The sequence below is a fragment of the Balaenoptera borealis genome (genome assembly GCF_965194805.1).
Source record: "Balaenoptera borealis genome assembly, chromosome: 15".
Classification (NCBI taxonomy): Eukaryota; Metazoa; Chordata; class Mammalia; order Artiodactyla; family Balaenopteridae; genus Balaenoptera; species Balaenoptera borealis.
In genome coordinates, this window is record NC_138871.1 from 79,054,008 (window position 1) to 79,070,538 (window position 16,531).

A 16,531-nucleotide genomic window follows, 5' to 3' on the forward strand; every position below is an offset into this window, starting at 1 on the left:
CAAATACAAATGATAAACTCAGACAAACCGAAGTAATACCACTGCAGTACAAATTATACCTTACACGGAACAGTTTTATCTAATGTCCAGGGGAATGTTAACTTCTAAACAGTACAAAATCCTGGCGAAAGTCCATATTTTAGACCTTGATAAAATGATAGAAGACCATCCTGGTAGACTTTGATGTATATCAGAACTCCCTACTTTCTTCTAAATGCAAAGCTGTGGAGATCTGTATATTTTTCTTACCTGCAAATAAGGGGACCTTTCTGGGTACAAAAGCCCTCCCACATACTTTCTCACTAACTGAGAGAGGTACAGATACCTTTAACAAGCCAAACAATGGTGCAATTAGGCGCTTGTCAATAATCATCAGCAAATGCTATTATCTGAGATTTTTACTATGCTTCACCAGATGCTATCATCCTCTGAACTGTTTGGTATTTTGATTGAACAATTACTCTTCTTGTTCAGAAATTGCTTGACTTAGGTCTGGAACAAAACACATCCCTTTGCATTTTTAAAAATGACCATTTTTCTTTTTGAGTGGAAAACCACCAGGGTTGAAACCAATTGGCTACTTCAAGTTATAATTCCATGTGAAGCTCCATGTGATGAAGACAGTGTTTTCTGGCCTGAAGATTAAAAAAAAGTTGAAAAACAACTTACCTTCACGTAGAGCTGCTGAAATTCCTCGAGATTCAGTCTCCCGCTTGGACAGTCCTTGAGAAACCCTTTGTACCACTGCTTGAGCTCATGTTCATTGAACTCTGTGCTCTTCACCAGGTCCTCCATCACTTCGGGGGCCAGTTTGCTATTCTGTTTCCCCATTCTGCCTGATGAAAAGCAGATTAATGCAATTAGCGCTGTGGCTGTGATCATTTCAAGCTTGATTAAGAGCCAAGCTAGAGTTCTGAGCAGTGCCTTGGCTGGAAGTCCCTCCAGTGTGTCTGATCAAAGTCTCCCCAAGTCTGTTTCCTTCTATTTGATATTCTAGAAAAGAGATGACCAAAAAAGACTTCTCAAAAGGCTGCAGAGTTCATCCTCCTCCATCATGTGTCATCTTTTACACGGCGCTGACTCCCACATGGAAAGCCAACATCCCTTTTTATGCTATTCATGTAAAGTATATGGAAAATGTTTGTATTCTCATTTTATGAATTATGATTCATTAGCACTTACTGCACAGGTGCCTAGTTCTACGTGTAGTTTGCAGGGATATTAAGTGGGATTCTTGACAAGAACAGTAAGAAGGATTTATAGCCAAACGATCGAAAAGTGGCTTTGGAAATCTGATCAGCAATGGTGGGGAATGTGTTGTTCTAGTTCCAAAGTTTCTGCTGTTGTTTTCTTTTTCAAATGGCAACAGTTCATTTTTTACTAGTCTCATTAATTCTCTATCTCTCTTCTCATCTTCAGAAACTTCCTACAACATTGCCTTCAGTGTTGACAACTTCTGGGTGGCTTTTTTTAAAAGACTGGTTAGTGAATTTCAGTTGACATAATTCCATTCTATTTTTATTACTGCTAGTAAGTCAAAATAATAGTGCATAAAATAAAATATAAAATACATTGATTATATGCCAGGTTGTGTGGCCAACATCACAGTCAAGTGTAGGTGGACAGAGCATAGGTTTAGAGTTATCCCTGACTTGGCCATTTACCTTATGTGTTGCTTACGGCAACAGTAATTAACTGCTTTAGCTTCAATTTCTTTCTCAATAAAGCACACATAAAAAAAACTCTTTCAGATTTACTGTGATGGCTAATTAAGAAACACGTAGGTAAACAAAGACCAAAACACATTCCAAAATTAAAACAGTTGTATTAGTGCAGGAAAATTAAAGATGAGTTTTAAAAATTTCCCTTTAATGTTGTTGCTTTGTAACAAAAAAGAATTAAAACAAAACAAATTAACCACAGAGTGATTAAAAAAGTCAAGTTAGACTTGAAAATCTGGGGGATCACCAGAACAAGGCAAGTATCACAAGATCTTTAAAGTCCTGTTAGAGGAGAGAGTTAGGTTTTGGAGAATTTACCCAAGTGGACCTAGTCCTTCAGTGTGCTTGAGACAAATTCTCCACTAGGCTCTCAGCAGGTCTATACTTGCAATAGCCCAGAAAGGGTAATCTTACCACATATCCTGTTGTTATTATTTTTTTACCTTCTTCTAAAACAGATTCCACACCGATTGTCAGTAACCTGCCCTAACACTGAACAATTCTTTCAAAATAATGAAACCAAACCACTATTGCTGCTTTCAGGGGAAGCTTCCTCTTCGGAAGCACACAGCATGGTGAAAAGATGCTGTTTAGATGGCCATTTGCTTCCAAACTCTTCTGTTTGATGAAAGGACCTGAGGATCAGCAACTATGCCCTTTCTCATGGAGTTTCTCTACATATTTTTGCCCTTAATTTCAATTTTCAAGTCTCTTATTAAAAGCCATCTCTTAATTATAAGTTACTGTGGGATTCCACAGCCGGATATGGAAATCAAGTGGTTACTCAGGTGTCAGGTTTAATTAATCTGGGTAAGAAAACGGTAATTCATGGTTATCTTGATAATCAAAAGATGTATTACCAACCTTTCAGTACTTCTCTTTGCTCTTTTCAGTAGAGAATTACAAATTTTCATTAATTGAACTAGAATCTCACCTAATAATAATAGCTACTGAACCCTGAGAGTGGCTGCGGGGTAGGCACGAGGATGGACACTTCACAAACTTGACCTCTAACCCTGTGACAACTCAGCAAAACAATTAGGGCAGCTCTCTTATACAAAATCATACAACTAACGAGTGGCAGAGCTAGAATTTGAACGTGGATCTGCAAGACTCTAGTGCACAATTACCGAGAGACAGGTGGTTGGAAGGCATTTCAGGAGAAGGAACAGGAAGAGCAAAAGCAGGAAGGTTTGGGAGGCTGAATCAGTGTTTTTTGGCGCTGAAAGAGGGATGAGAGAGGGATCGCTTTGCCAAGCTCTTGTTTGGAAAAGCCTGTTAGATTTACCAAAACCACAAGCTCAGAAGTGAGTTGGTATGAATGATGGGAAAAAGGGTTAAGGGTTATTAAAAACCACCTCCCCCAAGGGCCTTTAGAAGGTCAACGTGTCAGCTTCTCTCTGAAGCAAGGGGGCTTGGATTCTCTACGGATCATTGCGATGCCTTAAACTGTTCAGTTGACCCGGGAGAGGATGGTCTTTTACACACAAGGGGAACATTTTCAGCACCATGAATCACAGTTTTGGGGACTCAAATGCATAACTTCATGCATCTTGGTTACAGGTCATGGTCAGCACCATCACTCAGGTGTGCCTGGAAATGAGTGAATCATGTACAAAATCAAGTTCTGACGTGGCTCAGAGTGGCACTGCCACCGCCCTCATCAGGTTTTGCCTGGATTAATAATCCTCCCTGGGCTCTCTACTCCAACCTGCCTCCTGCATGGCTGCTTGAATGAATTTCTGAAATGCAAACCTCAGCATCTGATCTTCTCCCAAAAACGCTCAACAGTTCACCGTTGTCTACAGGATGTAGTCCCAGCTTGCTAGCATGGCACGGTCTTGCCGACTCATAGCCTCATTTTCTGCCAACCTGTCTTTTCACTTCACATGCCAGTAATAATCAACTGTTACAGGTCCCAGGGCTTGCATGCTTCCACACATTCATGCTTTGCATGCGCTGTTTCTTTTCCTGGAATGTCATCTCCCTTTATCTGCTCAGCACACTTCTTCTCCTTCTTTAAGTAGTCTCAGCTCACGTGCCACCTCCTCTGTGAAATCTCTGCAGACTTTCCAAGGCTGACTTAGGCATCCTTTGTCCTCGGCCTCTCCCTTCCCTTATAAAAGCTTCCATGATCATTATTGAGTTCTCTACTGGATTGTTAGTTGCTTGAGAGGACTGCTTTTATTTATCTTTGCACCCTGGTACCTCATACTAGATGCTCAACAAATATTTTTTGAGGAAATGAATGAAGGGGACGTGAGCCACTATGAAGGACCTTGTCACTGGTCTTCATCAGTCCCATTATGGGATTTGGTATGTTTCTTTCTGGGAAAATCAGCCTCATAATAATCTATGTATGAGGAGAGTCAATGCAATCATAAGTATAAAGTACAGACAGCAGATGGGAGGAATGTTTCATTTAACTGTATAGAAAATAGCCTGACCTTCTAGAGATTGTTTCCTTGTCTGTCTTCATCATTAAATTCTAAATAGCCTGAAGCCAGGGCCTGTGCCTTTGTCTCAGCATCCTCAGTACTTGGCATAAAGGTGATTCTTAGTTATGTCTGATAAATGAATTGATGCACTCCCCGTATTGGGGCTGCAGTGACATGGGCCAAGTAGTTTCTTTCATTATGAGTCTGGGATGAAAGAAAGGGTAAAATGACAGTAAAGCTTAACATGTTCCCCAAAAGATTCCATGACAGAATGGGGAGGATTTATCACCACTCTATTTCTAGTTAAATCTGTGATCTTGGGCAAGATCCTTCCCTTCCCTGTTGCTCAGTTTCCCCAACTGAAAAATGAGTTGGACAAGATGACCTTTAAGGTCCTTGTGACCCCACCACTCATTGATTGGCAGCATAAGTTTTCTAAGTATGAAAATATGAGTCACAGACTTCAAACTGGCTTGTCTCAAGAGAGTCGGTGCATGTTGGCTCTGTGCATTCTTTACCTGAAAACTGGTGGTACTTGAGCATTTGTTACCTAAGGGAGGGGACAGATACCAGAGTGTATTATTTTTAAGCTAGGATTCCAGGCTGTAAGATAAAAGCCAGCCCAGCCCCAAATCAAATAATTTCTCATGCTTTGAGTTGTCATAGAGACTCAGTGCTAGGCACAAAATGGGACTGGTAGAAGGGTTCTGATGGGCCAGAGAAGACCACCAGGAATAGGCCCATGGGCGCGGCACCAAATCGCAAATGATAACCACAGAAGACCACATTTTTATACACTACAGTTCACAAAAGGCTTTTGTGTAACAATATTTACCCGTATAACAATGCTGTAAGAAAGAGATAATTATCATCTCTTTTATTGATGAGGAGTTTGAAGCTCAGAAAGACTACATGATTTACCCTAGCTCAACTAGCTAGTAAAAAGCTTAGTACAGAGAGAACAAGATGTCTCAAACCTCGTTGGTTTCCTGATAAAGGCTCTTATCTCTTGCCTGGATTCTTCAACCACCTCTTAACTGGTCTTCCTGCCTTGGGTTTGGCCACTTCTCATCCATTTCCTACCCTGTCTTGATAACAGGATTCCAGAGCAGAAGAGGCAAAACATGTAAGAATGCTCTAAGGAGAGAACTGGGAAACTTCCTGGAAGGGAGAAAAGACCCGCCAGAAGGTCCGAGAAGCTCCCATGAGCATCTTTCCTCCACAGACCCTTTTGGCCTTAAAGAGGATTCAAATAAAATATATATGTGGTGTGTGTGTGTGTGTGTGTGTGTGTGTGTGTATGTGTGTGAGTGTGTGTGTTGCCCTGAGCCTGTCCTTTACCTACTCTGATACCTAAGCCCAGCTTCTCAGGACACACCAAGGCTTGCTGCATGCGATGAGGCACACAGAACAGCACGCCTGGCTTCTCCTAGGTAATTGGACCATCAGCCTGGCTGAATCTTGGTGAGATTCATGTAAAGACTGGGGGGCTGAGATGGGGTGGCACCACCACACATGCAGACACACAGCAGGATGAGCACATTGATGGGGAAACAGTCCCGGAAATAGGGCTCAGAGCAGAGGATGAAAGAGCTTTAGGGGCTCAGGTGGGAGGCCTATGGAACACACAACAGTGCCAGGTATGGAAGGAGTCTTGAATGGAGTTCATCTGGTTCTAGTGTCAAGTTACCTGGGCCAGCCTTGAATACATCAGGTCTTCTCTCTGGGCTCTGGGATTCTCACCTGAACATGAAAATAACTGGAAAAGCCTGGCTTTGCTCATGCTTAGACTTCTGCCTGGATCCGCCTTTCTTTTCCTTACCACTGGCCCAAATCTTACTCCTTCTGCAAGGCTCAGTTCCAATGCTGTCTTCTCTGTGACACGTTTCTACAAATTCTCACTAATCTCCTCTCCTCCTGTCCTTAAAGGCATGGATTTGTACCAATAATGGTTGATGGTCTGGTTAACTGAGGCAGATAGAAACTCTCTGGGCAACTCAGTTCAGTGGACATTTATAGGCATCATCTATGAGAAAGGCCCTGTGCTGGGCACGGTGGGGTGTAAAGAGAAGACATGGTTCCAGCCTTGAAGGGCTCAGAACTGGATGCAGGAGACATTCACCTCTTGGAATATGGGGCCTGGAGAGATGAATGCCAAGCGTTAGGGAGCACAAGGGACAGAGAGACAAATTCCCACCCCCATCAGGCAACTTCAACTGTGGCTGGTCCCCAGGTGAAAACTCTTAAGCAGTTGTGTCCCAAACTTGCCTAAGTGCAAGAATCATCCTTGATTATTTTGTTAAAAATACAGCTTCATGAGACCCTCCGTTAGAGGGAAGTCTGTACATTTAACAAGCAGCTCAGGTGAATATGGTTCTCAGTCAACTTGGGAATCACTGATGAAAAACATGAATAAAAATCAAGGTAGATGGTCTAACGAGGAAACACCCAAAGCAGCACAAACATAACCCAAGTTGTCTCTGATTCCTCACTCCTTCCATCTGGCATCCTCGACATGGTTTCAAGATCCTGTACTGGGGTCTAGCATTAAGGTTTTAAAAGTCACACAACTAGGGAAGACCAAAGCTTGTAAAGATCTGACTCTGGGTTCTTCTGTTTTAAGCCCCTTGGTTTCAGTTGGAGAGTTTGAGGTCTTCCAATATCGCACAGGCAACTGATGGCACAGCCAGGATGAGAACCCCAGTCTCCTGACCTAACTGGGCAGTCCCACCCTCCCACCCTCACAGTGTGCTGTCTCCAGGCCAAACACACATAGCCCGTAAGCCAGGAGGCATGTTTACCTCTGTGCCAGGATGCTGAAACAATCCCCATCACCAACCCTCTTGGATCCCTTAAACAAATGACATTAGGTTGCTAGTTTCCAGAGACTGTTAAAACAACCCTGAAAATTAAGCCTCAAAGTTTCCCAGCACATTGTGTGGGGTTTTCTTTTCTAATAAAGGCAAATATCTGGCCCTCTGGCCCTTTCTGCTCTTCTCTCCTTCATCCTCCTAAAGCCGAGGGCTCACAAGTCCCCAGCAGCGCTTCCCAGGGGGCAGGGAGAGTGTCGATCACAGACTGGCCTTTCATGCCGCCTCTGGGGACTAGAACAGCTTCAGAAAAGGGGAGACATGCTTTCTCGTGGCATTCTCTGATGACTTTCCCTCAAATTGGGAACCTCCTGGGATGACAGTGGAGATCCTACCCCACAAGCATAAAACAGGCAGGGGGCACAGACTACATCCTTGAGGATTCAAGATAAGGCAAGAGTACTTATTTGATTTGTCATAAATGAGGAAAAACGTTTTGATGGCAGTGGCAGTGGCACCGTCAGGGCAAGTGACAAGAGTTCTATTCCATAAAGAAGAATAAATTGGTACATGAAGGTGAAAGCAGAAGTGGGCCCCAGGGATCAGCCATCTGATCCAATCCCTTTGTTTTCTAGAGGCGGCCTGGGAGGTCAGGGGACTTACGCCAGGGAACACAGCAAGTTAGCAGTAGGTTCTGGCAGCGTCCTGGCTACCGAGCCTCGGCAATAAGACTCGAGGCTGCTGCAGCGGCCAGGCCCGTGATCCTCGGGCCAATGCATGTCCCTGTGACCAGGGTGTGAAGAGTGGCCTGCTCCAGCCAAGTTGCCACCTGAGCTGTCCTTCTACCGCTTAGGGGCTGAGAGCCTGCAGGGGCCCTGGGGCCCTGGCTGGATGGGACAGACCTGACCCCAGGACAGAAGCTGCCAGTGGACATTAGCCCTTGGATCTGACTAGGTGTTTCCAAACTGAACCCACCTGGTAACTAGGTGGCCAGGTGCTCAGGGACTCGGATACACAAGGAATCAGTGGCCTCATCAGCCCCTGGGGGTCAGATTCAACTGCCGTCTTCTCCCTCCTCTCCCAGGCGCAAAGAACATTTCCCGAGCACCTGGGCAATGCCACTCAGCCCAAAGCCACACTTGGTGCCCAGGTGCTGGGCTACGACTTCGGGAAAGTTTCTACTCAGACTAAGTTTCCCGTTGACCCCATTTTGTGGGTTCCCTGCTCTTTCTAGCAGGACACGTGCCTCTTTTATTTTGCACGTGGACTTAGTTTCGTGGGGAGAAACTGTGTGCTGGAGTCAGACCTGGGATCAAATGATGCTCCTGCTGCATACAAGGTGTGTGTGACTTTTGATAAGTTACTTGCCCATTGGAGCCTTGGATCCCTCATTAGTCAAACGGAAATGACGACATTTGCTCACTGGCTTGTTATGAGAATTAATGAGAGAACACATTGAATTCCTTCCAGCAGTGCCTTCCACGTAGCAGGTATTCAACAAACAGTAGCTATTATTATCTTCATCGTGGGACCCAGCAAACTGAGCTGCTCCAGAAGATGGAGAGGCAAACATTTCAAGATTCAGGCCTAGACCCCTTGGCGTCATCCCAACCTCGACACCTACACCAGGCCTGGTATGTGTAAACAGAAGTACACAAATTGTGAAACATGGAGAATTTTACTGAGGTCCCATTTACTCTCCTTCCTTTAAGAAAAAGTGCTTCATATCCAACCCGACAGAGGAAAGTCATCTGAGGACCCCACAGCCCTGACGAAGCATCACCTGTTGAGTGAAGTTTCCATCCAATTCCTTGCTCACCCACTGAGCAGAAGTGTGAGCTGATTAATAGCTGGTAACCTTTCATCTGGGAGTGTTTCAAGCAGCCACTCACTTTTCTGCATCTTCTTTTTACTTCCCTGTGTGGCTTGCCTCTGACCATTCTATGTGTTTCTTTTTTTTTTTTTTTAATTTTGGCTGCGTTGGGTCTTCGTTGCTGCACATGGACTTTCTCTAGTTGCGGCGAGCGGGGGCTGCTCCTTGTTGCGGTGCGCGGGCTTCTCATTGCAGTGGCTTCTCTTGTTGCGGAGCACGGGCTCTAGGCAGGTGGGCTTCAGTAGTTGTGATGCCCAGGCTCAGCAGTTGTGGCGCACGGGCTTAGCTGCTCCGCGGCATGTGGGATCTTCCCGGACCAGGGCTCGATCCCGTGTCCCCTGCATTGGCAGGCGGATTCTTAACCACTGCGCCACCAGGGAAGTCCCCATTCTATGTGTTTCTGAGCATCAATTTCTGTGAAAGGAAACGGGCCATCTCTGGCAGTGTCAGAACCTCACTTAGTTCTGTGAGGTAACAGAGGAAATGCTTTCATTAATAATCATCCCATTCTGTCCAACAGATTGTGTTCCAGGTTGTGCTACCAAGCCCCAGTGGGAAAGAACCATGGCCCTTATCTCAGAGCAGCAGGGAGCGTGAGAGAAGTGCGGACCAGGGGCGCTGCTATCACCTGCACATCCTCAGTCACGGGGCCAGGAGCAGCCTGGAGCATCAGTGGTGCAAGCTCTCTCCTTGCCCTCAGAGTAAGGACTTGGATATCCCAAGGGGCAAGTGACATGTTCAAGTGTCTACCAGTAGTGGCAGAGTCACTCAAGTCTTCTGACCCTTAGGCTGGTGGTCTTTCCCCTCTGAGAACCATTTGCTCTTACCATGTTCCTAAATGCTTATCTGTACAGTAATTCTAAAAAACACTTTAACTCACATTGGTGGGCCTTAAGTACAAAGAACTTTGACATTCTCAGATAAAGGTGACTTGATAGAAGTAAAATGCTCTATCTGAAGGAAGTATGATACTAAATATTAATTTGTTCACTTATTTAACAAACTTTTACTCAATATTATCATCTATTACAAAGATAAATGTGGTTCCCAAATCTCTATGGTAGGCCTTTCCTGAATAGTAGAGAATATATCCATCTACCTGCTAGACATTTCTACCTTTATATCCTACAACCGTATCAAACTCAACATATTTTCCTGTGCTCCTCTCTGGGTAAATGGCCCCACCACCTGCCCAGGGTCCCTTATAAGCCTGGGGGTTATCCAGGACTCTGCCCTCTTCTTCATAATCCTGTATCTAATCAATTATCCAGTTAAGTAGTTTGTAGATTCTACTTCCTAACTCTCTCTCAAATTTCATCTACCTCTCTCTGTTGCCACTACTTTAGTGCAGGACATGATCACCTCTCACTTTGATTACTGCAATAGCCTCCTAACTCGCTTGCTTTCCCCTCTACAGTGTTGCCCTCCATCTTCCACACTACAGCAAAAATGACCTTTCTAAAACACAAAATCCAATCACATCACTGCTCTGCCTAACCCCTCAGTGGCCTCCCATTATCCTTACTCTGAATCCAATCCTCACCTGGACCTACTCTGTCCCCACCCCACCTTTTGTCCACCCTCCCCATGCTCCCACCCTATGTTTCAACTTCCTATGTCATCTCAAACCTCTCTGGTTGTTTACTAGCTGTTCCTTTCGCTTTGAGGGCAGTTCCCATCAGGTCCACTTTGATCTTCCAGTAAACTCCAATCCATACTCCAGATACGGATGGGGATCATCTTCAGTGACTTTGTTGTCTGGCTTCCTCTTTCTCACCTTGACTCTTGTACACACTGCTGTCACCATGCCACCTGCCATGGCGTGGTCACCATAAGGCATGTCTGCTGTCTCACCAGACCTGGGCTTTCTCAAGGGGACAGTGATTGTCACGTTCACCTTGGCATCCAGTTCAGAGCCTACCATTGAACAGGTGCACAGGAAACGTTGTTGAATCAATTATGATGTGATCTTAGTCAACAACGAGCTACAGCTTATCAGCTGAGCGATAAGCAAGAACCTATAAAACAGAGATCAAAGATGACTGTGCTAAATGCCATTAGGGAGAGACCAGCAAAGTGTTGAAAGAGAGACAGAGACAGAGACAGAGAGACATAAAGAGACAGAGAGACAGAGAAAGAGGATAGGGGCGGGGAACCTCCAGGAATCAGTAACAAAACTACCTTAGGAACTGAAAAATGAAAAATTGGATGAAGGATTTTTCACAAAGTGGTCCTTCAAAATTATCACAAGGAAATAATCACAAGCCTGCAGAGACATATATATAAGAATGTTTACTCCAGCATTGTTTAAAACAATTAAAAGTAAAACCTTTTCAAAAAATAACCTAACTGTCCATCAAAGGAAACTGGTTAGATAGATTTTGGTAGAACTATACAATGGAAATGATGAAGCCATTAGAAGTGGTAATGTAGATCTACATTGACTGGTATGAACTAGTATTGGGTCAATGTCATTTATTTAAATTAAAACACACAAACATATAAAACAACTGTATATTCTCAAGGATAGACACCTGAGAACATATACTAAATACAATAGAATGGAGGAGGAGAATGGAAGTGAGCGCAGAAGATAAAAAACATAATAAAACATAAGAGGGGCTTTATATAGACAATGATGATTGTGTGTCACGAATGGAAGAATATGATTAACATAAGTGTACTCTTGAGGTCCAAAAAAAGAAAGAAAAAAGGAGAGAAGACATTGCAATAAACTGTTAAGTAAAAAAGCAAGTCACAAAACAGTATACGTAGTATCGCCTTGCTTTTACTTTATATGTACACAAGCTCAAGTTAGTGTGCACAGAAATTTTGGGCAGTACATAATTTACATCAAAGTGTTAATAGTGGTTGTAACTGCTGGCAGTATAATGGTAATATTTCACTCCCCCCAGTATCATTTTGGAATTTTTATAATGTGCACATATAACATTGTAATCAGAAAAACATGTACATAAATAATTTCAACAAACAAACAAACAAAATGTCTTTTGTTCACAAACAGTCTCAGGAATCCTGGAAAGAGAACTTTTGTGGTGCTTTCAATTAAAGCCACTTCTTTTTCAAACAGTTAACTCACAGCAGTTATTTCAGGGTTCACCTGTAGGCCAAAGACCTTTAGTTCTCAAGCCCACCCCGGTTAGCTCTGGGTGAAAGGATGAATACGGAGGAGAAGCTCAGGACACACCTGGGTCCACTGCCTCCTCACCCATCTCGGCACATAGAGAAGCAGTGATGGGGAGACACAGTGTCGGGAGGGGAGCCCTGTGTGTCAGAGTCTCTGACCCTCAGCATCTACCCTGTTGGGAAACCCCTCTGAGGCTCACTTCTGCCATCTGTGAGATTGATGACAAAACTATCAATCTCAGATGTGTTATCACAGGTGTAAGATAGGAAAGAGCTTTGTAAATGTCAATACACTATCCAGTGTTCATTATAATGACTGAAATTGAAATTCAAAAGATGGAAAATTCAAAGATAGAGAAAGATGATAATGCCATAGATCATAATTTCTGGGTGCCTAAGGTCAGATGTAGGATTGTCCAATGAGGTCCAGAGAGGGATCTATTTGAAGGTCAAAGGAAAGATCTCAGAAGGTGAAGGGGAGCAGAATTAGTCACTTCAAAACATGCCTCTTTCGCATAAGGATTATTTTAGGCTGATTATTTTTAATAAACAGCAAACATAGGAGAATCTCTGAAAACCAAGAAGTTACCCTTCTGAAGGAGACATTTACATTTATGAGGGAAATCTCCATTTGTAAGGTGTCTCCCTCTCTGTACAGAATTTAGGAGGATGACTAAATCTCCAGGAACTCTTATCAATGGAGAAGGTAACTGACTTAAATCTGCATAACAACCATACCCTTGCTTACTGTGCTTTGCCTGATAGGGTCTCACATCTGGCTTTCTTTCCCATCAACATCTTCTTTTATCTTTAGCTGAAGTTAGTATTTAAGGGGATGGCTTGGACCATTTCAGAGAGTTACTCAGTTTTTTGGATATTTCACTTGTATAAGAAGTTATACATGTTATTAAACTTATGTTTTTCTCCAGTTAATCTGTCTTAACCAAGAACCTAGAGGGTAGAAGGAAAATTATTTTTCCTCCCTTACAAAGGCTTTGGAAACAGTGGTATCTCTGGATGTGTCTGGGATCAAGCTTCCCTGCCATCTTCCCAGGAAACAGGAAACGGTGATTTGCCTGAAGGTAATGACCACCATCCTGGGTTCTCAGCCTGGAACTTTTGGCCATGAAACCCAGTGACATCCTCAGGAAAAGTTTCCCAGAGCCCTGCCAAATGACCTGTGCAGGTTTTCTGTGTTTTGATAGGTTAATGTGACCACGCCTTTTCCTAAAACACAAGAGCTGGTTTTCAGTCCCAACTCTGCCCATGTTTTCCTGTGTGACCTTGGCAACAGTTGGCTTCTTCTTTGAGCTTCCATTTTTCTCATCTCCAAAAGTTCTATGAAAGTTTCTGCCTCACCTAATTCACCGGGTCATTGTAAGGAACAAACCACAGAGGCAGCTTGTAAATTGTAAAAGTGTTTCTAGTTCTTAATCTAGAGCGCTTTCCAGGACACCTCGGGAAAGAAAACAAGACCCAGACATGTGGAAAGAAGTGGGCTTTGTTAAGCAGGAATGAAGAGAGAGAGTGACGTGCAAATCCCAGGCTTGACGGAGCAAAGAGACCTGCTGATGCAGAGCAGCCAACTGAAGCCTCACAAAGAAGCTAGAGAAGCAGAGGCAACCACAAGCTCCTTCTTGGGGCTTTGGGAGGTAGCTGGCAAGAGCATATTTACCAAAAATTGCCAGAGGAGAGCTGGCCCTCAACATTGAGGTTCCTGTCTTTGATGTATTTCCAGCTCTGAATCATGCTCAACCTGTCCTTGCTGGGCCTTTGTGAAGTATCCAGTAAGGCTGGAACAAAGCACTTTACTGTGGTGCATGAAAAATATCTTGGCTAAAAGGAACAATGCCAAGGCTGAGAGGGCTAAAATTAGACCTTCCGGTTCTGTTTGACTTTGCCGTTGTGTGCACAGGCTGCTAACGTGGCATCCTCTCCCCGCCCCCCTCCCAGCCGTGGGCCCTCTGAGAGCACAGGTAACATGTACTGAAGGAAAGGAAGTGCTGCTTCCTCTGGCACCCCGTGGGGATGACAAATGCTTCTGGGCCTATGTCACTGCCACTTAGGTTGAGTAATAACTTAGTTTGAAGGAATCTGTTTCCACATCAGCTAATTTGTAGATTAAGATAAAACCATTATCTCTCCTTCCCATTCATCTAACGCCCTTCCATGTTGAAACCAAAAGGAAATCTCAAGACGATCATATAGTTGAACCTTATATTTACCTTTACCTAAGAATTTACAGCTTCACTTATGTAACTGTTGCAGAACTCAAAGAACTAGTTGTAAGTACTTTACGTCATGTTGTGCAGTAGTGTCATCTGCAGAAAAGAGCACGGACCTCGGAGTTAGATGAGGTGAGATCTCCGACTCTGGCACTTCTATTAGCTGGTGCCTTTAGGAAAGTTATTGAACCTTTCTTATCCCATTCATTCAACTTTAAATGGTGTATGTTAATAACTATCTCAAAATGTTAAATGAAATCATAAATTTATATCATCAATATTTTAGCAGTAATGATCATGGCTTACATTAGTAAGTACTTACCATGTGTTCATGGATTATGCTCTTCATCTTTACAATCATTTAATGAAGTAGACACCATGTATGTCTTCATTTTACAGTCAAGGAAAATAAGGCTCAGAGAATTTAACAAAGTTGCCCAAGGTCGCACAGTAAGAAAACAGTGGGATTTGAATCCTGGAAGGCGCTTATCCACTGTTAGCTATTCTGCCTTATTAAAGGAGATGAGAAGCAAGAAAGTGCTTTCCAGGGCAAAAACTGTTATTTCAATGTAAGGGTTCATTATTCTGCTTTCTGGCCTGGGCGCTGCCCTGATCTATGCATTTCTTTACCCAAGTGAGGCAACTTAAGGGTACTGAGAGTCCTGGTCAGTTATCTCCTGGCCCCCAGGGTGTTGGGGATGGGGTTGGTTGCTAAATACAAGGGCAGCAATTGAAGAAGCTGGGAACGTTCAGGCTAGAGCAGCAAAGACTCAAGAGAGGAAATTTGAGCTCTCTTCAAATAAGTGAAGGATTTACTGGCACAAAAACAGACTTATAGATCAGCATAACAGAACGGAGAGTCTAGAAATAGATCTGGCTATACATAATTACTTAATGTATGATCAAGGAAGATTTTTAGAACAAGGAGGAAAGGAAATGTAATTTTGTAAGGGATGCCATCGTCACCACTTGATAGCAGTTAGGTGAAAAATGTAAGTCAGAACCACGCCATGTACATCTTTTAAAACATCACTAACATCTGGAATAAACAGTTTAATATAAAATTAAGTCAAAGAAAACTATTAGAAACTGAAAATATGCTAGACAAAATGTTAATAGCTATTATATACATATACATATAGCTTTAAATATAAAGCAAATACCAGTAATTAAGGAAACCATTTGAATCAGCAAAGAGGAATGATCAGAATGTGAAAAGATAATTCATGCCAGCGTAAACACAAATAGTTAACAAACCCAGAGAAACATATTTAACCTATTTATGATGGTTAAATTAAACTTTCTAAACATAAAAGCAGTGGCAGAAACTATAAAGTATATGATTGATAGATATAACTATATAAATTCAAAGTTTAGAGAGTCTAAAAACACCAGAAAAAAAGGCAAATATCAAAATGCAAAAAATATGTCACATAAATGTCATTTATGGATTAAAGGTGCTTCAAAATAAATGGGAAGAGAATATGACAGAAAGCTGGGCAATGAACGTGAACAGAACAAAAGACACAATATCAATGGCCAATTTCAATCGTTCAAATAATCTAACATGGTAAAATTGTATGTTGGTACAACCCACTAGAAAGTACTAGAAATCAAGAAGCATTAAATATCAACACTTTTGATTCCAGAGGAAGCTATCTTAAAGAAATAATCCAAGAGAAAAAAGTTGCATATAGGGATATAATTATTGCAGCTTTATTTAATAATGGTAAAAACTCTAGAACTATAACCGTGTCCCATTAGGGAAATGTATAGTAAATTATGGCATGTTTACTCAATGGAATATAAAGTTGTGAATACAATGTTGAAACATGGCAAATTACTTATGATATGTTAAGTGGAAAAAGCAGACATGCAATATTAAATACACGTTATAATTACAACTATTTACTGAAAAAATGAAGTCAGTTGTTTTCCTGTCTTCCTCCTTACCCATCAATAAAAAGTGCAGACAAAAGGACAGGCAATGGTGAAGAAAAAATAGAAAAATAGAGACTATTCCACAAAATCAAACATATTACTAGTCTGAGTTTCAGAAAGAGTGAGAAAAGAAAATATTGAGGGGAATTATCAGAGAAATTATCAAAAACAATTTGTTTATTATTACTATTTTTTGATTTACAAAATGTTAGAGTTGATTTACAAAATACAGACTATGTGCAGAAACCTCGTTATGTATCAGGATATGGAGATGAATAAGAAGCTGCTTAATTCCTGTAGAAACCAATGACCCAGTGGAAGATATACATAATATATAAAAAATTTAATTACAATTTATAATATGGAGTGATAACAC

At 42.4% G+C, this 16,531-nt stretch overlaps 1 protein-coding gene across 1 annotated transcript in view; it reads right to left on the reverse strand.

The window, feature by feature from the left end:
* Positions 1 to 16,531, reverse strand: part of VSNL1 (visinin like 1) — a 101,814-nt gene that overhangs the window by 61,746 nt on the left and 23,537 nt on the right. The window contains exon 2 of the mRNA XM_082356464.1: positions 670 to 836. Within this exon, the coding sequence (XP_082212590.1) occupies positions 670 to 831 (162 nt within the window). The 5' untranslated portion in view covers positions 832 to 836. The remainder of the gene's footprint in view (positions 1 to 669; positions 837 to 16,531) is intronic.